The sequence below is a fragment of the Sinohyriopsis cumingii genome, chromosome 1 (assembly GCF_028554795.1).
Source record: "Sinohyriopsis cumingii isolate HCF-2022 chromosome 1, ASM2855479v2, whole genome shotgun sequence".
Classification (NCBI taxonomy): Eukaryota; Metazoa; Mollusca; class Bivalvia; order Unionida; family Unionidae; genus Sinohyriopsis; species Sinohyriopsis cumingii.
Genome location: NC_142961.1, coordinates 7,582,641 through 7,607,127, shown reverse-complemented (window position 1 = coordinate 7,607,127; position 24,487 = coordinate 7,582,641). Strand labels below are relative to the sequence as shown.

Below are 24,487 nucleotides of genomic sequence, written 5' to 3'. Positions count from 1 at the left end.
CGTCATGGTTGGCCTCATCTAAAAATGTTGACATTACAGTAAAACCTGTTATGAGAGATCACCCTTTCTGCTAACAAAAACAGTCTCTCAAGACAGGTGGTCTCCCATAATAGGTTTGAACAAAAAGACAAGTTTCCAAGGTCCAGTTTTAGAACTATTTGAAAGAAAATAACCACAATAAATGTACATATATTCTATTCTTTAGTGATATTTCTTGCTAAAATATTGTATGCATTTATCTGAAAACAAAATTATATAGCAGTAAAGATATGCTTCTATCATAAACATGAAATCACATTTACATTTGAAGATCACATGTACATGTGTTAACATATGAAATGGTTTTCCTTTATAACACCCAAAATTTGTTTTATGGATGTTTAAACTGCTATTTTGTGAGTGGTCTGCTCTTTTTCACATCTTTTAGTTAAAATAATTATTTTCCCCAGTGTTAAAATTTATCTCATTTTAGTATGAGGTTCTTCCATTGTTATTAGGGTACTAGGGGTTAACATGATTAGTGCTCAGTTGTAATATCGACTGTAAAGACAGTTTTGACTAGGCTTTGGGAAAATATGAAAAATCTATACATGTGCATTGTATAGCTAACAGATAATGAAATAAAAAGAAACAATTATCTCATCGAAAAACAGAATCATTTATTCAGAGATGAAAGTCAGTGATTTAATTCACAGAAGATGTAAATGGATTAACTCTATAAACAATGTGTGTAACCCAATCGCACCAACTTGTATAGATGACAGCTTGGTGATTGGGATGTAATTACTGTAACATTGGGGACGAAAGCAACAAACATCAGAAGCCTTTAACACTATCAATTGACTCTTGGAAAAAATTCTCACTTGCTGGTTTGATAGACAAAGACCTTATTCACTCCCCAGGCAATACAGATTAACTCTAAAGACAAACAATATATGCGACCATTACCTTAACTTCACCACTACAATGGCAATTCGCTACATGTACATTTGCCTGGTTTATGGTCTGTAATATCTATCAATATATATTTGACTTGCCAAATTTATGAACTGATAGTTAGATTCCTTCTTTTTAGTTTTGTTCATTTTATGTTTGTTTTTTTATATGAACAGTCTGTACTATTCAAGCAGTCGTTGTCACAAATGATTACATAAAGGTCAGTGGTATCTGTCTTTGTTCTTGCAATATGGTCATTCATAAGGCTGGATCGTCTGGTCCCCAGCCTTACTTTTACATATGGGTGTTACCTACATAAGGCAGAACCAGGCTAAGTGCTGGAACTGTCTGTGTGTACTTCGGTCTGGTTTACAGTCAGAAATATAAAACATTATAGGCATGCCAAAAAAATTAGATATCAGTGACCAGTTTTTTTTGTTGTTTTTTCTTTTGTTGTGGTGTGAGTGTGTTTTAGAATGGTATAAGCATCACTGATTAAATAAAAAGTCAGTGGAGTTTATCATCATTTTTGTGATGTGGACACTCATAGCAATGTCAAAATCCATATTTTGCTTAGACATCATGGTTGCTAGTAGTGTTCAGCAGGTGGTCACTTATGACAGAGCATTTATATAAGAAAATTGATCCATGCATTGCAGTTGTGGTCATAAATGAAAGGTGGTTGCTTATAGCAGAGGTTGTTCATAACAGGTTTTACTGTAATATTGATTTTGTTGTATATAGTTCTAGGAACTAATAATGATCTCCCTGATTGTATTGATTGACAAGAACCACATTAAACTAAGTAATAGCCATCTAATGGTATGTGTATTCAGATTTGAAAAGATGACACCTATAGCTAGCTATAATAGTTTTGAACACCTACATGACCTTATAATTGTACTTTGTACTGCAGTTGTGCTGCCAGATAATCATGTTCATAGATTGAAGATGGGGTGCAGTTCAGAATTGTTAGGAAGCCACACAAAGTTTTGTATTACATCTGTATTTCCAAGCATACCATGATACACAGCAGTTATTTTAGGGACACACAATGTAAAGTTCTGAAACAGGAGCCTGATACTTTTTTTTCCTTTCTTCAAATTTCTGTCTTTAGCTGGAAAATATATGTTGCTCTGATTTACACAATAAAACAATATTATTTCCATTGTATTATTTGAAAAATAATTTTCCTGAGATAAAAAAATAAATAATCTCAGCTCAAAGAAAATTACAGTTCTTCCCTCCCCCAGAAAATTAAGTGGTTGACATGTTATAATAGATGCATTTGCAGTTTGCATAATTAATTGCTTTACAAGTTGTAATCTTAAAAAAAATTGAGTTATTAAGCTTACACCCTGTGAAAGAAATTGTGCCAGCTTGAGAGAGTTTGTTGATAAAAACAGGAAATGTTGACACTGAATCCTACAGTTTACTAGCCACACTTTGACAAAGTATTTAGCGGGGGCATAAGAAATTACATAATTCAAACAGAAAATGACTGCTGTCCCGAACATCTTGGGATGATTTGCATTCTTAAATGTAGTTAACACATTAACATACGCTCATAAATAACTAAACAAATACATATTTTTATTTTGATTGTTTAGTTAGTTGGATTTGACCTGTATATTTTTCACAACATCCCATTTAGCAACCATGTTGGATTATGTGACTTGTGTTAAAGCATGATTAATATAATTATATTTGTAATATTCAAAATTAATGTGACAAATTCAACTATTCTGGTGTGGAACCAATTGTCAACGTTTTTGTTTGTAATTGAAACTGATTCCATCTGACGTTTTCTTTGTATAACTCTAACAAAGCTTAACAAAAACAGTCTCTCAAGACAGGTGGTCTCCCATAATAGGTTTGAACAAAAAGACAAGTTTCCAAGGTCCAGTTTTAGAACTATTTGAAAGAAAATAACCACAATAAATGTACATATATTCTATTCTTTAGTGATATTTCTTGCTAAAATATTGTATGCATTTATCTGAAAACAAAATTATATAGCAGTAAAGATATGCTTCTATCATAAACATGAAATCACATTTACATTTGAAGATCACATGTACATGTGTTAACATATGAAATGGTTTTCCTTTATAACACCCAAAATTTGTTTTACGGATGTTTAAACTGCTATTTTGTGAGTGGTCTGCTCTTTTTCACATCTTTGAGTTAAAATAATTATTTTCCCCAGTGTTAAAATTTATCTCATTTTAGTATGAGGTTCTTCCATTGTTATTAGGGTACTAGGGGTTAACATGATTAGTGCTCAGTTGTAATATCGACTGTAAAGACAGTTTTGACTAGGCTTTGGGAAAATATGAAAAATCTATACATGTGCATTGTATAGCTAACAGATAATGATTTTATGGAATATCTATTTCAATAGAAATAAGATATAAAAAGAATCTCATCTTTTTTGATCCATAGTGATGTTTTAATTGTCAATGATAATGAAAGAAATTACTGTAGAAGAATCCCATATTAAACAGTTTTCTCAAAAATACTCGTCTTAATTTTTGTTTCATATTACAGGAAACCTACTTAGTCTGAAGCAGATAGAAAAAGCCGTTGTTGCATTTGGAAAACATTTATGCGGTAGTGCTACAGGTAAATTATCAGCTATATTGTATGTCCCCATTTAATTTGTGCTCTAGTGTAATTTGCCCTCTTTCAACCCAGAAAAAAATCCTGGGGAAAAAAATCCAGCATCTGTGTACTTAATTTGCACACACCCTGTTCCAGAAAGTGTCAAGATGTGAACCCTTATCAGTATTAAAAAAATGTACATACAGTGATAATAGCTTCTAGGGAAACACCGATGGATACATGATTTGGTATATACATGTGTTAATACCCACATAGAATGCAAGGGCTGGAATTTGTACAAGTCTTTCATGTGGTGTATCTTGTTCCATTATAAAATGCTACAAAGTCTGGCAGCTTCTGCATTTGAGCATAGTAAAACTTGTTGGTTTTGACTCCCTACAATCCTAATTGTATAATCCTTTTCCTTTATTTTGTCCAGAGTTATCATTTGTTAATTGTCATTGATTGTAAAGTGTACATGGAGTTTTGTATTCCACTATTGATACAGCGCATGATGGATGTCAGTCATTAATGTCGGTTTTCCCTGGTTCTTTCACAAATTATACTGACCACAATGTAAAATCTGTCATGTGCTGAAAAATGGCATTAATCGTACAACATTGTATTTTTATCATAATAAGACTAGGTGTTCTGCCTAATGAAAGTCAGTGACTGAATTACATAAGGTAAAATAGTTTATCTAGAGCATGTGTTTTTTAAAATTATTTTACCCAAACTACCAATGTTAAATAAAGTTTTCTTTTAGCATGATTTAACAATTTGATGTCATTGGCTGTATGTGACCTTTTTAATCTTAAGGGTAATGTAAATTTATCTAAAGCAGAACTGCATATGCCCTATGGGCTAGAAAATGAGGGGTGTCCTGGGTCCAGTGTTTAGAGGGGACAGATATGTCAAGTTTGTGACCTTCCATTATCTCACAACTTCTTTGTATTTGTTTAATTCTGCAGTACTCTTGTTTGAACATTATTCTTTGGTTAACTATTTTGTATCTAACATCTTTTTTTAATGTAAATTTTTCATTAATGTTTTATTTACACAAACAAGTGACTAATAATAAATAAAGCACTTTAGAATCCAATAAAAATAGCCACCATTGATTATGCTTTTCCAATTTTTCCAGACACAATATTCATCTGTATAATTTATGCATTTGTTTCACTTAAATGACTGCTTATTTCTTGGGGGCTTGCAATTTATTCAGGAACAGAAAAGCAAGAAATATTTTTTTAAGCAGAATCAGTCATGCCAGAATGTATAGTAAACAGCCTAAGTGAAGAGTAGATCAGTCCCATAAAACCATCAAGCATAGTAAATGGCCTGAGTGAAGAGTAGATCAGTCCCATAAGACCATCAAGCACAGGTAAATGGCCTGAGTGAAGAGTAGATCAGTCCCATTAGACCATCAAGCACAGGTAAATGGCCTGAGTGAAGCGTAGACAAGTCCCATCATAAGACCATCAAGCACAGTAAATGGCCTGAGTGAAGCAAAGATAAGTCCCATCGTAAGACCATCAAACACAGTAAATGGTCTGAGTGTAGAGTAGATCAGACCCATAAGACCATCAAGCACAGTAAATGGCCTAAGTGAAGCATAGACGAGTCCCATCGTAAGACCATCAAGCACAGTAAATGGCCTGAGTGAAGAGTAGATCAGTCCCATTAGACCATCAAGCACAGGTAAATGGCCTAAGTGAAGCGTAGACGAGTCCCATCATAAGACCATCAGGCACAGTAAATGGCCTGAGTGAAGAGTAGATCAGTCCTATAAGACCATCGTGCACAGTAAATGGCCTGAGTGAAGCATAGACAAGACCCATCATAAGACCATCAAGCACAGTAAATGGCCTGAGTGAAGAGTAGATCAGTCCCATTAGACCATCAAGCACAGGTAAATGGCCTGAGTGAAGCATAGACAAGACCCATCATAAGACCATCAAACACAGTAAATGGCCTGAATGAAGAGTAGATCAGTCCTATAAGACGATCAAGCACAGGTAAATGGCCTGAGTGAAGAGTAGATCAGTCCCATTAGACCATCAAGCACAGGTAAATGGCCTGAGTGAAGAGTAGATCAGTCCCATTAGACCATCAAGCACAGGTAAATGGCCTGAGTGAAGCATAGACAAGACCCATCATAAGACCATCAAACACAGTAAATGGCCTGAATGAAGAGTAGATCAGTCCTATAAGACGATCAAGCACAGTAAATGGCCTGAGTGAAGAGTAGACTAGTCCCATCATAAGACCATCAAACACAGTAAATGGCCTGAGTGTAGAGTAGATCAGTCCCATAAGACCATCAAGTACAGTAAATGGCCTGAGTGAAAAGTAGACAAGTCTCATCATAAGACCATCAAACACAGTAAATGGCCTGAGTGTAGAGTAGATCAGTCCCATAAGACCATCAAGCACAGTAAATGGCCTGAGTGAAGAGTAGATCAGTCCTATAAGACCATCAAGCACAGGTAAATGGCCCGAGTGAAGAGTAGATCAGTCCTATAAGACCATCAAGCACAGTAAATGGCCTGAGTGAAGAGTAGATCAGTCCTATAAGACCATCAAGCACAGTAAATGGCCTGAGTGAAGAGTAGATCAGTCCTATAAGACCATCAAACACAGTAAATGGCCTGAGTGAAGAGTAGACCAGTCCCATAAGACCATCAAGCACAGTAAATGGCCTGAGTGAAGAGTAGGTCAGTCCCATCATAAGACCATCAAACACAGTAAATGGCCTGGGTAAAGAGTAGATCTGTCCCATAAGACCATCAAGCACAGGTAAATGGATCACTGCCATCTCACCTCTGTCTGCGTGGGTTCGAGTCTCAGATTCAGCTAATGTGGGTATGTGAGAAAGTTTGCCACTAGCTTCTCAAGGGTCGGTGGTTCTTTCTGGGGATTTCCCGGGTTCTTCCTCCACCATTCATACTGTCCGCCATGTATAGCCTATCGTGTGCTGAAAAATGGCGTTAAACCCTACAACAACAACAACAACAACAGGTAAATGGCCTGAGTGAAGAGTAGATCAGTCCCATAAAACCGTCAAGCACAGTAAATGCCTGAGTGAAGAGTAGACCAGTCCCATAAGACCATCAAACACAGTAAATGGTCTGAGTGAAGAGTAGACTAGTCCCTAAGACCATCAAGCACAGTAAATGGCCTGAGTGAAGAGTAGATCAGTCCTGTAGGAAAAGCATGCACAGTAAAGACTGATGCATGAAAAAAATGGAAAAATGAAAATCTTCAGTCCTTTAAGGTTAGATTTTCTGGTCATGCAGACACATATGGAAGAGATAAATCAGAGTCACAATTATCCAAAATAATGTTTAATCAGACCAAAGATTATAATGCCATTCACTTCCATGCAAATATGATCAAGCAGGCTTGATCACAGCTGTAGTAATTCAAATGATAAGCTAAATTAATCATGATTAACACTTGACATAAATGATCTGAATCGAAGAAGGTGCTTGCATGCTTTTGAACACACATGGAAGCAAACCAGCTTATTTTCACTTCTGTAATTAAGATTTCAGTTTGGGTTTTCACTATTCTTAAAAAGACTGCTACTGACTCATGAAGTTCTCAGCAGTTAGTGATTAGGCATTAAACAAAATCCAATGACACCAAAAAATCCTCTACCATTGTGGGACTGCTTAGTCCTAATGAGTCTTTGGTTTCTTATCTGGATTCTGATACCATGTGAACTATATATGAATAGCTGCCCATTAGTCAGTGTGAACAAAAAAGGGTAGAGGTCTTTGATGTTAACAAAACACATTGCAGAAGCTGCTGTCTCACTGAAAGGAAAATGGCATCATACCTTTATGCCATTCACTTGCATGGATTCCCATTTTATCTGTCAATGAATTATCCCAGGAGGAACTGAATTTATGCTAAGTGGCATTTGGCCCAGATGATTGCTCAGTTAAATGAAGGGGAGGACTTTGAAAATATATTATTATATAAGGTCTTGATTGACCTGAAAACATGTTCAGCCAATTAATGCAAAGTTGATTATCTCCACTCTTGAGAAAGTGTCACATTGGACAGATGTGATTTAATGGGGCGTGAAGAAAACTGAACTGATCTGCTGATTGTTTAATTAGCAATGTATGAAATGTAATTAGTAATAATAGTGTGTTTATGTTCAGGAAAATAATAGTACTTGTGATCAATGAATGGTCTTGTTGATTTTGCATTAATACAGGTAAAACCCATTATAATGCAATGCTCAGGGTCAAAAGAAAAACATTGCGATATAAGCGGGACTGTGATAACAAGTTTTCATAAAACTTCCCCATAGACAGTCTGCATTGAGATTTCAGTGTCATCAGTTTTAACTAACTTTCTGATCATATATTGTTTGTTTTGTTCACCGGGTTTCATCAGACATCAAATTTACTTCAGTTTTGAATTGTATACATGATAATATGGTGGAAACGGTGCCCGGTGAAGTTACGGCAACATTAAATGCAGTGCTTGGATTAAAAATCTGCTAGGGATATGAATAATTGGCTTTTCCAAGAGCATGTGTTTAGGATCTTAAAAAGAGAGGTCACCTTAAATCATAAAAAGGGGAGCCATGCTGCCATCACATTACAAGCGGACTCATGTTGTAACGGTTTTTACCTGTATATTTATTCAGTATGGAACAGTATTAAGTAGTACGGTATATATTCACTTATAAGATGAATCCAACTGCAAACTGCACAAACTCAGATCTACTTTGATTCACATAATACACTGGCAGATATGGGTCTATTCAGTTTGTTTAGAGTAATCAGTAGAACAAATAACATAGACCCTGATCTGCTACGTGTATTCTGCTACAGCTGATCAAGATCTTTGTTGTTTGCAGTTGGAATCGACTTATAAGCGAGTACAGGTGGTAATACAGTACTCCATACATTATGCTGGATATTTTCATTGATGATAAGCTACTAAAAGTTTCGGGGGCCCCGAGTGGCTGAGTGGTCTAAAGTGCTCACCATTCCAGATCACTGCCATCTCACCTCTGTCTGTGTGGGTTCGAGTCTCAGGGCTCTGCCAATGTGGATATGTGAGAAAGCTTGCCAGTAGGTTCTCGTGGTTCGATGGTTCTTTACGGGGTTTTCCCGGGTTCTTCCTCCACCATTAATACTGGCCGCCATGTATAGCCTATCTTGTGCTGAAAAATGGCATTAAACCCTATAACAACAACAAGAACTAAAAGTTTCAAGGATAAAAAAATTGCACACTAACTGGCATTTTATTTTCTTGAACTTTGATGTTTTCATATGTCTCATGTCAAATTTCATCAGTACATGTACTATGAATACATTTCGTATTAAAGTGAGAAAAAAAAATGATGCTTACCATGGCATGTGGGAGGGACATGATTTGATTATCGGCTTGGTTTATTTTTAATTCATATTACATTGTGACTTTAAATTGATGGTCTAGCTTGCCCACAAGAACCACCAAATTGGTACACCATAAATTTAAAGTGATTCACTGTAATATAAGCTTGCTTCATTCTTTCTTGAGATTCTGTATAATTATGTTATCTCTATAAATGAACACTATGGCAAATTCACAAAACTTGTCCCTGATTACTGGTAATTTTTTTGAACTATTGCTCTTTTTTTTGCATTATTGACAGGAATAGAATTTGTATGGTGTCAAGAAACAGCTTTTGAGAAAGGAATCAAACACTTTATTGATTAGTATATTGTTTTTGTTACTGCAGATTTGGCTTTGAGGTGTATCATGGAAACATTACCGACCTGCCTTGATAGCAAAGAAAGTCAAGAAAAGTTAGCTAAACTGTCTTCTCCAAGGTAAAATATTAGTTTCATGAATGCCACAGAATGAGCTGTCAATAGCTGCCAGTCACATGTTTTACTTCATGAACCCATTTGATCACTGATTATTTAGTCTGCAAGCCAGATGACAGACATGTATTTAGGTCTCTACAATTTGTTTGTCCGAGTTTTCATGTTCTGAATTCTAACGAAGGGCAGTTTTCTTCCTACATAAATTGTACAAATTCTTTAACTTGTAACTTTTAAATATATCTGGTAGAGAAATACTAGCCTACATCTAGTGACGTTGGGGCTGCCACTTCCATACGACTTGGTATGTTGTATGTCAGATGCTTTAATCTGCTGATATTTTTCATGCAAAACACCTGCATGATCAAGCTGTTGCTTAAAGCAATTTCTAAAAATGTCATCCAAAAGAAACGAAAATACTCTGAAGGTTAAAGGAACAATAACCAGCACAGTAATATAAAAAGAAATATTCCGATTCCTGAGGGGAAAAAAGCAGGAAAGACAACAATTACATTTATTTGGACACCTTGTGTTGGGTGTGAGATGAATTTAGTCAACATGTGAAATTGGATAAGACCCGAACTGGTACAAACAGTGAATGATACATTTCGTGGTAGTAACACCTTTACAATATCATATTTTTTATTCTTTATAGGAAATTAAGTATGTATACATATGTTGAACACCAATTTTTATTTCTGTACACCATGGTGTACACTACCCCATATTTACCATACAGGGGTGGGGATGCAAATTTGACACAAATGTATTTTGTTTCTTAAGTGTTGGGAGATGTGACCTAGGGAAAAAATGTTTCACCCTATGTTCTGGGATGAGACATTTTCTTTTTATTTATCATGTCCCAATGTATATGGCAAAAATGGTATATTTATTTGTATTGTATCTTGTAATATGGGCCAGTGGCTTAAATTTCTTAATAAAGTCTTCTAGTATTGTAGCAATAGCAGTACATGATATCTTAGTACACTTTACTGAAATTTGTTGTGAAAAATATCAGCAGCCTTACTAAGAAGGTTTTGTTAGAGTTGACAGGTCTGCCATGGAGTAGAACGAATTTAGGTTCAAGGTCGTAGTGAAGGAAATTTATCAGATTTTATCACTGTTTGGTTGCCACTGCTGCCTTCTATGAACCAAAATATTTTAAGTAGCTATAAGAACATGGTAGCAGTATATATTTTAATGCACTATTTTACGAGGTTGATAGTCAGGCGTTTGTGACATCAAAGCTTGTTAGCAATGGCTTCAAAGCCAGGCTGAAAAAGCGGGAAATGAGCATGCATGGAAATCAGTGGTCTGCATAGGCAAAGTGATTAATTGGGCAGCACATCTCTCCATGACCAGTGCTCTTATAGCTTTTTCTAATATCGATTTAATATGTTGAGACAATTTTCTGAAGCCTTATCACTCTTTGATTTTTACCAATCCACCTGTCTTTACTCCCTCATCCACCTTTTCAGCCTCATCTTTCTCTGCCACAGTGGAGATGCTTAAAGGCAGTTGGATAAGCAACTACAGTGGAACCCCGCTATAATGCGATAATTGGGGTCCACAAAATTGGATCGTGTTAATATTGGGGTCGTGTTTATGCGGGGTTTTAAAGTATTTTACTTTTTGCAGAGAACAACTCACTGTATTCATGCCTAATGTATATGATGAATAGGGTATCAACACCGTTTACTATCGTGCCATCGTGGCATTCATTTCATCTATAATGCATGTAATTCCATTGAAAAATGGAGCACAGACATAATATTCAATACTTTTTCCCAGATCATTGTGTCTGAATTCAACATTTAATATATAGCATGAACAGAGTATCAACACCGTTTTCTTGCCGTCTGATAATGTACCATCGAGGCTTGAAATTAATCCATAAAATATGTAATTCCATTGTAAAAATTGCATACATATGTAAACTATTCAATAAATTTTTCACACATCATTATGTGTCTGAATTCAATGGGAAAAATTAACAGCAAAATTAGATTAAGAAAGACAAAGCACGTGTACAGTTCATTACGTTCCAGGGTCTATGAACGGTGTCAGTACAAATTTCATACTGCTCAAGTTTTCTCATATGCGTTTCCGTGTACATTTATCCATTGCAAATTTCTAATAATTAACGCTTGTATGCCTATTCGTTTGAACGACTACAACAAGAATAATTACCAATCAACACATGCTTTCAGCGTGCATATAACTTTTACTTCAGATTTTGTGAATAAAGAAAGAATCGTGTGAAAACTACTATACTAATCATTGCGCAAAGTGCAGAGAATGACTTGCGTTTGTGAACTAGCTTTCCCATAACGGTAAAATATTTTTTTTTTTAAATAGGAAATTAATAACGAGTTCATAAACAAACACCATACCCATGTAAAACCCGAGAACTAAGTGCAGTAGGCCTGCAATGATCATGAGTCACTTTTATAAAAAAAAATTTAAAGCTGAACACATGTACAGTTTTATACCCTTTCAATTTCCAGCTAATAAAGCGGGCATTATTTGCATTATTTGCTAGTTTTTTTTATATTTATTAAATTGTGAGAATCTTTTATGAACCACTGCATTGGCTGCTGCTTGTTTGTGTACACAGTTAAAGAAGAAACACATGTCGACTATTGTTTGAGGAACGATTGTATACAGAATTAATTGAAGACAATCACAAAGACGACTTACTGGCTTTACTCATGGATCAGTAACAGGCAACGTTTCCTATAATGTTTATTTTGACATAACACTTCAAGAACCTGGTGAAATTGTTAAATTTTAGAAGCCAAGCCACGATCGTATTATATTTGAATTCATACTCAAACTCTTCCCAAAATGATGATAAACGTTTTACACACTATTTCTCATACCTTAAAAAAATAGTATTTTCCCGGGTACGAGAAAAATACACGTACATTATTTTAAATGTTAGGAACCATGCTACAATCGTATTTTATACCGTATTATACTCGAATTCATACATGATCTCTTCCCCAAAATGATAATAATTTGTTTGTTGCGCAAAGTGCAGAGAACGAATTGCATTTGTGAACTTGCGTTTCGATAACGGTAAAATATTTTTTATAAAAAAATAAGTAATTAATTATGAGTTCATAAGTAAACCCCATACACATATAAAACCCAATCACTAAGTGCAGTAGGCCTGCATAGGCCACAAGTCACTTTTATAAAAAAATTTTTTTTTTTAAAGCTGAACGCATGTACTATTTCATACCCTTTCTCCAGCTAATAAAGCAGGCATTTTTTACTAGTCAACTGATTGCGTCTAATAACACCGCCAAGCCCAGCAAACATGTTGGCGGCTTTCGTTTTTTGATGTTTATTAAATTGTAAGAATCTTTTATCAACCACCGCATTGTCTGATGCTTGGTTGTGTATGCAGTTAAAGAAGAAATACATGTTGGCTATTGTTTGAGCAACAATTGTATACAGAATTAATTGAAGACAATCACAAGGACGACTTACTGACTTTACTCATGGACCAATAATAAATAGCATTTCCGAAAATGTTTATTTTGGCACAACACTTCAAGAACCTGGTGATATTGTTAAATTTCAGAAGCTACGCCATGATTGTATCATATTAAAATTCTACAAAAACTCTTCCCCAGAATGATACTAAACGTTTTACACACTATTTCTCGTACCTAAAAAAAAATTAAAAAATCCCGGTACGAGAAAATTACACATGTATTTAAAATGTCAGGAACCACGCTGTGATCATACTAAATTCGAATTCATACGCGATCTCTTCCCCATAATGATAGTACATTTTTTATACACTGTTTCATGTTCTTTGGAAAAAAAATGATTTTTCATGTGCGAATGAATATAAGAAATTTCGGGAGCCAAACCACGACCGCGTTATATCCGAATTCGTGTAATAGTGGGGTTGCACTGTACTTCCCACTCAACAACAGTGGACTCAGTCACACCTGGTTTCAGATGCTGATAGACTATTCAGTCTTTGATGCAGTTTAATAAAGGGAAGAGAAAAAAAATGTTTCTCTTTTTCCCTGCCTTCCAAGAACCTCCAGTAACATACTAACCAGGCCACCCACTGAGAATCATTTGGTTGGTGCCAGACTTCTCTATTTTCATCAAGTTTGCATAAACTTTTTTTCTGCACAACTAATGGCTGATCCAGATAGTCTCTGATTTATTGGGATATCTGTCATTGAAAGGGAACTTGAAAGGGTAAGGGGCTGGATAACAAAATCTGAAGCATTCCCTTTCAGTGATAGATATCCCAGTAAATCATATAAAGGCAGAGATTTTTTTGAGATTGTGTCCTTCACACACCAAGCTCTCCAGGATTTTATTCTTCAGTATTAAAAGCCAATGGCCTCTAACCAGTGATAGATCTCAGTAGGTTCAAAAGGTACATATAAATACACAAGTTCATGATGGAGACATCACACATGGTTTACCTATCCATAAAGAGGGTGGAGTTTACAATCAGTCTTCATACTTTCATGTCTCTATCCATCTAACTTCATGTAGGTTCCTTTGATTCACCTTTCAAGGAACAATTGACCAATTTTGATTTTTGCCTTTTGGCCTCTGTCACAGCCTATGGGTGTCTACAAAGACGGTCAGTGGTGTCGTCGCCTTGAACAGGACTTCCTTGTTGAGAGTAACTTTGTTTCTTCTGCACAACGTCCTTCAGAAACACATGGCAAGTTCTGGGTATAGAATTTCTGACTCATCTGAGTTTTGTTGGCCCCTTCACTAAATTGGTATCAAGCTTTCAATATTTTTCACTTTTCAGCACAAATGTTATCTTCAACAATGAAAGGCATTCATGACAGCCTTCATTTATAAAAGGTTTATATGAAATGCCTTCACTTCTTGACTCCAGTTGCCACTGACCATAGCTGAATGAGGCAAAAGATGTGTGCCTCCAAGGCCAAATGAACTAGCAGCCAGACAAAACATGTCTGGTTCAGGCTTCTCATAAGCCATTACTTGTCTAATCACTGACACAGGAATAATTTGTATTGCAGTCAAGATGGAATATGGGCACCACTGAGCCAAGAGTGTCGTCTGTAGAGGGCACATAAAAAGGGGCCAGAGGAATCAAATCCACCACTAAATTTTATAAACTGAGGAGTTGCAGAAACTCTCTTGCAGAAATCCACTTCCTGTTTATCCAACTATCTCTGACACTAGCCATAAGGTTTATTTATGAATATATGAAATTTAATTTCTATTATGCATCAGTTTGCTAAAGTAACATGTTTGCTGTTTGTATCACACTAACAAACACATACTGTATTAAATGTTTAGAAAGTTCCTCTATTTTTCATTTTTTAGGAATCCAGGTGGAGTTGTGATAGCTCTTTGTTGTCACCATCGCTGTACATGGCAGGCTTATGTTGGGAAACCATTCTTCAAGTTGTGTGGTCTCAGTGCCAGGGACTTCCAACTCATTTCAAGTATGTCCAGCTGGGCCACCTGCTGCTGGAAAGGTTGGAGGTCAGACAGTTCAAAAGGTCAGAGATCAACACAGTGTCAGAAGTCAACAGGAGGTGAAGAAAAAGTTACTCCAAAAAGTGATGTTTGTAAGAATTGCCTGGATAACCAAGAGTCTAAAGAAATGATTAACTGTGAAAATAATAAATGTAATCAAAAGATTGCAGAAAGAGATACTGAAAGTCTGGCCTTGTCAGAATGTAGTGACAAAAGTGATACTCTGGCACAGATAACAAAAGAATCTGGTGCCAAATGTGAAACATACAACACAGACTTTGATGAAGTAGATGAGAAAGAACATTATGGTGATCAGGAAGAAATGCAAGAAATGAAGAGGTTGGTGAATTATGTACTTATCTCAGGTCAAAATGTGCTTTCTTTTTTTACATTTAAAATTAGCAGAGACATTTTATAAAGAAGACAACATAACCATAATATTTTTGAAACATAATTTATAAAGAAAGTGGAAAACATATTGTCTATAATTATGTTGCTATGCCTGAAAATTTGCTACATCTGAATCTTCTTAGGCAGAATACGTAATATTTTTAAGTTAAAAGATGGGTGAATATTGTAACACAGTACTTTATGCAATAGAGTTACCAGTTAGAAGAAAATGTTAGAATTTTACGTAAACTGAGGGCTGTTTCAGTCCAACATTCATGGAATCCAGGAGAGCAACTTAAAAATTAAGACAGCATAGATGTAATTTAGAATTTGTATGATTGTGATGAGAATAAGAGTACACTAGTGGATCCCACACACATTAGTAGGAAGAATATTGTGGTGGCTTACATCTATTATCCATCATCCTTCCATCCTTTAGTACAAATTTCTTGTTGCTTTTCCTGGTAAGCTACTTGGAGGATTGGCATAAAACTTTAAGGTCTAGTTGGTCCAAAATGATAATGGTTTCACTCGGATATCCAGTATGGTTACCAATGTAACTGTTTTGAAAATTAAACACTACTCCTTCTTAACAGATGGTCACATCAACATGGGGCTTTCATTAAAAGACTTCTTATGTTGGTCCTAAATGAAAATGATGCCAATCTGATATCTTGTATGGGCACCATGGCAGCCATATGGAAAATCTTGTTATTCCTGAATAGATGGTCATATCAGCAAGAGGTTTTCACTTATTATGATGTCTAGTTGGCCCTAAATGAAAACAGTGGAGCTTGCACAACCAATATGGCTTGCATCTTGAGAATATTGTTATTGCTAATCCTCCTGGATGGTCAAATCAACAAGGATTTTTTTAAACTAAAAGACTTGTTATGATGTCTTGTTGGTCTTAAATGAAAATGATATCCGGTATAGTCACCCCAGTGGTCATCTTGAAATCTTGTTATCAATGCTCTCAAATGAAAGATCAAGTCATCTTGGGGTTGTCACTGGGAGACCTCTGATGATGTCAGGTTGGTTGCAAATGAGAATAGTGCCAATCTGACCTTCAGTATAACCTTCACAATTGACATCAGGAAAATCTTATCACTTCTCCTATATGGCTGGTCATATTGAGGCCTTCTTATGATATCTAGTTGGACCTTAATGGAAATGGTACTCATCTAATATCCTGTATGATTACATTGGCAGCCATCTTGAAAGGGTTATTCTTACTTCTCCAAAACAGAAAATTATATCAACATGTATGTTTCCTTAAATTAAAATGGTGGCCGTCTTGAAAATCTTGCTTTTACTAATCCTCTTAAATAGAAAGTTATTTTGACGGATTTTCATCAGAAGAGTTATTATGGTATATAGTTGGTCCCAGATGAAAATGATGCAGATTAACCCTCTTGTAGATATTATCTTTACGCCTCCCAAATGGATGACTATATTGCACGACATTTTCACTGATAAACTTCTTATAATACCTACTTGGTCCTGAATGAAAATGGTGTCAATTGTACATCCATTATCACATTGTCACAATGCCTGTCATGAAAATCTTACTGTCACTACTCCTCCAGAATGGATGGTCATATTGACATGGGGTTTCACCAAAAGGCTTCTGATAAGGTCTTCTTGGTTTGAAATGAAAATGGTGCCACTCTGACATGCAGTATGTCCACCACAGCAGTTAATTCTTTAATCTTTTTATTGCTGAAGAATAGTATGTGGTTTCATTACTCAGCAATAAAAAGAATGAAATGGTCTCATCTTGAATATGCTGAAAATTGTTTTTGGAGCATCTGTCCCTTTGAGGGGCTCTATTTTTCTTTACTGCCTTCCCTGTATACAGGGTATTTATAAATTACATGAATAATGAGTATGTTTGAGGTCTTGATTTAAATCAACATGGAAGTATGTAGTGTGCAATTTTTTTATAGGGGTGCCACCAAATTAAAGAATTAAAACTATACAAGAAAAAACCCGAAGAGGTGAGTTCAGACCCACCCCATGGTCGAGTTAAATGGAACAGCCCTTTGAAAAAGGAAAGGTACTGGTATGTTTTTGTAATTTTATATATGTATATTATTATATTATTTAGATTCTAATTTCTCCATAAAATATATTCCCCCATCAGATTAACATTAGCAAATAAACTCCACTACCTCCTGGAAAGATGAAATTTAATGGGGTGAATATTCCAGGATAAACATAATTTGCTTTCTTTTCTATTCTTTTATTCAGGTATGCTTTTAAGCTGTCTGAAAAGGAACGTGAGGAAGTGGGAAGAAAATGCAAGCATTTAATTGATTACGGGCGAGTTATGTATCTGAAAGACAGAGGTTTAAATAGCCAGCTGAAGATCTTTATCGAGAATTATTATACACCAGAAAATGTGATTCTTATAGCGACATCAGGATCTGATGCCTAACAATGACCTTGCCGAGTATGAACAGACATACTTACAAATTGATGCCTAGAATAGTCTAAGAAAAAAGATGCAGACTAATAAGTAATATTTTATCTGGCTTTTTTTTAAAAAAAAATTAATATTTGTTGCTGGTGATATTTATATTGATGGTAATGTATGTTGGGTTACTCTTGCCATGCCATATTTTGGTGCTTCCAATTCTATGACATTGCAGTGTTTTAATTTTTACTACTGTCCATCAAATATTGATTTATTTTTAAAATTGTATTACTTTAAAACTTTTAATGAAATTTTCACTGTTTATTTTTTAAGGAGATTTATTTGTTGAAAACACGACCTTAAACCAGCTATATAGGACTATTTGGAGGTGTTCAAGTTTTTGTAATGCTAAGGGGATAATGTATATCTTAGGCATTTAATAATAAAACTTTTAGCATTCATAATTGATCTTGGTTGCTGATTCTTTTAAAATTATGTGAATTATTTTAATTAAAAACTGGGTTATTGACAGGGAAGGAGGGTATTCAAGGTCACCAAAGCTTTGTAAAAGAGCCACGGTCATCACAAGAATTAAAATTAATGTACAAGATAAAATCTTGAATTGATATCTAAAACATTTGGCTGGAAGTAACTGAATACTTAGTATAGTTAATATAGTATAGTTAATAATATATGTGGATACTGTTAATTCACCAATTTTCATGAATTGTGTTGTTACTACAAAGAACATTTAAAGACCCACTGATGTCTGATTCTTCTTTGTAAATACTATATCCCTTTCAACAGTCCATGAATCTTTGTACCAACTAAAATGAATATTTCACAAGATGGGGAAAACTGATACCCATGAAAGTAAATTCAATTTAGGTGCCTTGTAATATTAAATTTTCTGCAACAACTGAAAACATATAACCCTACTGCCTTTGTGTTTGATCAGATTTTTAATCCAAGTAAGTTCCATTAATCTTGGTATTCATGCATGTCAATTGTAAACTTAAGTCGATATCCATGGAGAAAGTATTAGATTTAGAACAATTTTTATTTTGACACCATACAGTAGAGGAGAGTCATTGTATTACCATTTATACTTGCTTTTAAGTCCAGTCCAACTGCATACTGCACAGATCCAGATCTGCCATTGCAGAATGCACTGGCAGATCTGGGTATATGCAGTTTGTTAGGAGTAATCAGTAGAACAAACAATATAGACCCAGATATGCTAGCAAATTATGTGAAGGCAGATTGGGTCTATATTGTTTGCATTTGGACTTATAAGCAAGTTTAGACAGTAACCCCAAAATGTTATCTGTACAAGAATATGCACAGGTATTTCACCACTACCTCTCGGCCATTCTTGCTTCCCAGGTCCTAAATAATACTTTGGACTGTATTTTATGACACCTACTCCTTGCAATGGGGCCAAGGGAGCTAACTTTGCTAATAGGAATTGTATCTTGGTCAAGTTTTTGCATTTAGTTTATGATCACATGACTTTCTAACACTTAAAACATAATGCTCATATATATATATGTATATATTGTGTTTCATAACTCTTGGCACATCTGCTTGTTAGTTCTCCATCTTGAGATAAAAGCTCACTTGGACCTATATTTCTTTATTGGCCGAGCTTGGTTAAAGTCTAGAATTGACCCCAAACTGTAATTTGTTCCTGTAAATACATATTATCCTACCTAGAATCAATATATGTAGTAGAGGATGCATTTTCATAAAGTACTACAAAACTTCAAAAGTAGATTATAATGGCACATTTTTCATGCATTACTGAATTTAGTTAAATATTTTGATCAAATTAATTTTTCAAGCACAGTTCATACCAGATTGATGACACTTTGTGATTGTATCTATCTCCACTAACATTACAGTTTAAAAACAAAAGTAGCTCACTGAGACCAACATTTTACATTTGATGGACACTGATCTTTAGCTCACCTGGCTGCAAGGCAATTGGGGCAATACTATGGCTTAAGCTCACCTGGCTGCAAGGCAAATGAGGCAATACTATGGCTTTAGCTCACCTGGCTGCAAGGCAAATGGGGCAATACTATGGCTTTGCATATGGCTGGCCTCATCCTTCACCTTATACTACTTTCAACATTTCTTTTAAAAAAAATATATATAAGTTCAAATGATATTTGACAGTGAGCATCTCCACATCAAGGCTTTTAGGTTTACACTAGTGATGCCTGACTGTTGTCCAACATAGCTGACATTACTTAGAATATAAAAATCTTGATACAACTTTGTAAAGACCACATTTGAAGCATCCTGCAATGGAAACCATTCACTTTATTGTAATGAATTCTAATGACCTCTATCCAATATGACCACCGTTACTTGATACAGCATACATTTAAAATGATGACTTCTTAAAAAGTACTGAACAGAATTTAACTAGATTAACTGAATCTAAACTTGAAGGCCTTTTAAAGTTTTAATGTGTGACTGGTGATGCCAATCTGCCATGTACATTTAAAGTTTTTTGCAAGGATGCTTTCTGGTCAGTTTGGTTAAATTCGGTAAAGCTCTGTGAGATGTTGGAAGTTTTGTTATTAATTTTATGGAATGGCACCACCATATCTGAAGGCAGATAAGGTATCTTTAGTTCAGATTTGAAAGGCCTTCATGCCAGAATGCTTTATGTCAAATTGGTTTTTTGAGAAATCATTTAATTGTTTTTCTGTTTTAAAACACAAGTTGAACCACATCATGTTATGATGTTTGTCTGTCGGTTCTCAGCAGTAAACAGTAAATAGAGTTCTCCACCATCAATCATTACCAGACTTTATTAGTAGGTTGCATCTGGGACAAGGAAGAAACTTTGTGGGTCAAAGGTCAAATATACTTAATGAAGGAAAACTTTCTGAAAAATAACTTGAACCGTGTATCAGATACCTTAACCAGATGCTGTATATAAACATGCATTTGAGATAAGAAAGATTCCAACTTATCTTGGGGTCAGAAGTGTTGTTGTTGCTGTTGTTGTAGGGTTTAACGCCATTTTTCAGCACACGATAGGCCATATATGGCGGCCAGTATTAATGGTGGAGGAAGAACCCGGGAAAACCCCGGAAAGAACCACCGACCCACGAGAAGCTACTGGCAAGCTTTCTCACATACCCACATTGGCTGAATCCGAGACTCGAACCCACGCAGACAGAGGTGAGATGGCAGTGGTCCGTAACGGACAGCGCTTTAGACCACTCGGCCACTCGGGGCCCCTGGGTCAGAAGTGAATGTTACTGTTACTCACAGAAGAAAAATGGTTTTTGAACAATATACTTTGAGCTCTTTATACTTTCTTTGACCAAACTTTCTGGATGGCTTACATTTGAGATGAAAGTTCATAGGTCAAGGTGACAGGGAATTAAGAAAGGAAAAACGTTGCACAAAACTACTTCATTTCTTTATTACATTTCATGACTAAACTTTGTACATGACATACATTGTAGACAAGAAACCTATTGATGTTAGAGTTAAAAGGTCAAATGACAGGGTGAGAAGGACACCAAGAATGAAAACATTTTCCACAAAATATTTCCAGTTCTGTGTTACAAACCATGACCGAACTTTGAGGATCATTTTGGACAGGAAAGGCACATATTTAGTTTGGAACCAAAGATCATGATCACCAAGACCAAAATGAGAAAAACAATTTCCACAAAATAATTTCAGGTCTGTGTCTTTTTACCATGACCATATTTTGTGGATAGGTCACATTTAAGATAAGGAAGTCTGATACTGCAGAGTGTATGATTCAGTATTGCTTGGCAAAGTCCCCATGTGACACTGATTTAGTACACAGAGTAAATGGGTACCTTGTCTTCTTGTACCCATGTTTCTGACCAATAAAAGAGTTTTGCATAAAAAGTATAATATTTACAACACAAAACAGGTGTATGATATAACATGTATGGTACACTTGTTAGTAATGATATCCATATTATTTTTTGGTTGTAATTCATTGCTTTATCAGAGCACCCACTGTTCTATGTGTGTGTTTCATGTATGGCATAGGTGTCAACCCCTTGAGATATAAACCTATATACCAGACCAAAACAAACTTACATGAAAAAATGTATTCATACATTATATAAGACAGTCTGAAAACAACAAATGCTATACACAAAGTATTTTTATACATATTTATATAGTTATTTACATTTTGGAAACTTCATTTCATTCTTTTTACTTATAACGTTATCAGCTTCCTGCTTTGGCTGAGCAAAGAAGCTTTTGATGGATGCTTCCTTCTTTATTTCAAAATTTCTTTCATGCAGTTTTGTCCTAAGTGTTCCTCCAGATCATCTATACCTGACTCCACCACTTTAATGTCTTTACTGCATATTTTACAAAAAGGATGGGAAGTTCCCAACTTGGATACATCTACAATGCCAGGGAAGACTTTAATCCAGTCAGCCTGAAACTTGCCATGACCTCGGTCAGTGTCTTCAAACTTGCGTTTCTTTGAGTTAGGCTCAGCCATTTGATGGATGGAATATTTCAACTAGATGGGAAGGAAAAAAAAAAATTAAAATTTTGATTTGACCTGTGATAGAGGAAGAACTTCCGATTACAAATGTGTTATGAATTTATATTTTCCCCCACAGACCCCATGATATTACGCCAGGAGCTATCCAAAATTTGAAATCTAAAAATAAAAAATGGACAAATTTGCAGTCCAGAAGTTTATACCTTGTAAGCTGTTGATCTTTTCTATTAAATTGCGTATCTGGTCTTTGAAAAGTAATGAATTTGCAATATGGTGTGCCGATTTTGGTAAAAAAAACTTGATATAAATTGGCAGTATTAAATATTTTCGAGTCACGAGAATGATGTCACTCAGTATCTATAATACTTCTTCATTATGGCAATGCATCTTCCTGTTTACATTACATATCTGACAAACTTAATTCAAACTTATGACAGCACGATAAAATGCTGGTACCAAATTCAGCAGACTTTATTTTTAATTAGAATATTGTTAAAATAATTAATAAATCGACTTTATCTTCACACAGAAAAGTTGGATGAATTACGGTTACACCAAGATGACTGCCAGACTAAGTAAAGTATGAAAATTGATGTTAACTTTATGCATTTGATAGTAATAAGTATAAATGATAAAATAATAATGTATTAAAAAAAAAAATGTACTTACTACACAGGTAGTTAGTCAATATTAGAAATCCAAGTGAGCATCAAATTTCAGAGCGATAAATGACGAGATCTTCACTAACAGGAGTTGAACCATGAATGAAACTCGTTTCATTATCAAAGGAAAGCATGGTTTTGAGTATGATCTGATTGTTGTTTCAGGCCACCCTGATCTTGTTGAATCCTTGTTCTAAAAAAGAAAAGTATGTCCCGAGTCCCAGATGCACACAAAGCAAAAAGAAAAAGAAAAGAAATTTTTTAAAAAATACAAAAACAAATTCGTAACGGTTGTACAGCCATACACTGACAAAAATGGAAAACAACATACAAATTACAGGTAAACAATACAAGCTGACACCTATGTAAGGAGAAAAGAAATTTTACTGATGTGCACTACATAAGGACGTTCTATGACATTTAGTTATAACTAAATACTGTCCAAACTGTGGCATATTACCAGTGGTCTGGGAAATTGCTGTCTTCTAATTCTTTTGTAGAATTAGCACTTTATAAACACAGGACTTAAAAAATCTATTAAGGCAGTCACAATGTAGGTGTGCTTTGCTAAATGTAGCAACAGAAAAGATTGTCCCATTTCTAAAGGTAGGATCAGCTAACTTGCTCTGTATATACAAAAAGTTGCAAAACCCACGATGATCTTTAGTAAGCACACACCAAGCATTTGTGTCAGCAGGCTATATGTCCACTAAATCCCAGACCCACAAAAAATATTTTCCCCATTATTAAAGGAAAGAGGGCATGTTGCATCAATCCAGGAATGAGGCAAGCAATGATATACAGAAATAATAATTATGATGTGTTCATTTTGTTCTGTTAACTTTACATTTCAGAATTATGCAGTATTTTTCCATACTGCACTACTTCATACTGCATACGTCCAAAAATATTAGTCTGTTAGGCACTACTTTTGATCATAAGCAATGAATGCTCATGTAGCAGATGCAAAAGCTTTTATTAGATTTGTCTGTGAATGAATTAAACAAGCTGTTTCATCCATTTGAAAGTAGAGATGATTAAGTTGATGATGTAAATGAATTTATCAAGTCACAAAAGAAATTGTCAACCATCAAGCGACTGAATGTGATATCCGTAATGTCCGCAACAAACACAAGACATGCAGTATTGAAAATACCATTTTTATCATCTTATTATTTAGTGGAAATGTTTATAACTATTTGCTAATTGAATGGTTCAGACTATGAGCTGTGTTTTCAAGGGTCTATAAAAACAGCACAGAAAGGCATATCAAAGCCAAGGGATATCCTGTTGCTATCAGATATGTCCTATTTCACATGTCAGTCCAAACACTAAATTAACAAAAGAATGCAACTGACAAAGGCAGGTTTTGACAGAAAATAGCCAGTAAGCCAAGATGAAGTCTAATCTCTGCTGGGCTGTTAAACCACAGCTGCTTTGCAAATTTCTCCGTTTTACTTTCTCAGACAATGTTTCAGTTTATAGTAGCAATAAAAGTCATACGGGTCATGTAAATAGCTCGTGTCACTCCAACAATCAGCATGCAAGTGATGAGGGAAAAATGTGACCTTAGCTGGCAGTAATGATGGCAATAAATATATTT

General features: G+C 35.2%; 1 protein-coding gene across 1 annotated transcript in view; it reads left to right on the top strand.

Moving 5' to 3' along the window:
• Positions 1-18,155, top strand: part of LOC149806377 (tRNA:m(4)X modification enzyme TRM13 homolog) — a 59,835-nt gene extending 41,680 nt beyond the window's left edge. The window contains exons 10-13 of the mRNA XM_089952350.1: positions 3,487-3,561; positions 9,293-9,383; positions 14,727-15,221; positions 17,526-18,155. Of these exons, the coding sequence (XP_089808476.1) occupies positions 3,487-3,561; positions 9,293-9,383; positions 14,727-15,221; positions 17,526-17,712 (848 nt within the window). The 3' untranslated portion in view covers positions 17,713-18,155. The remainder of the gene's footprint in view (positions 1-3,486; positions 3,562-9,292; positions 9,384-14,726; positions 15,222-17,525) is intronic.
• Positions 18,156-24,487: the final 6,332 nt, after the last annotated feature.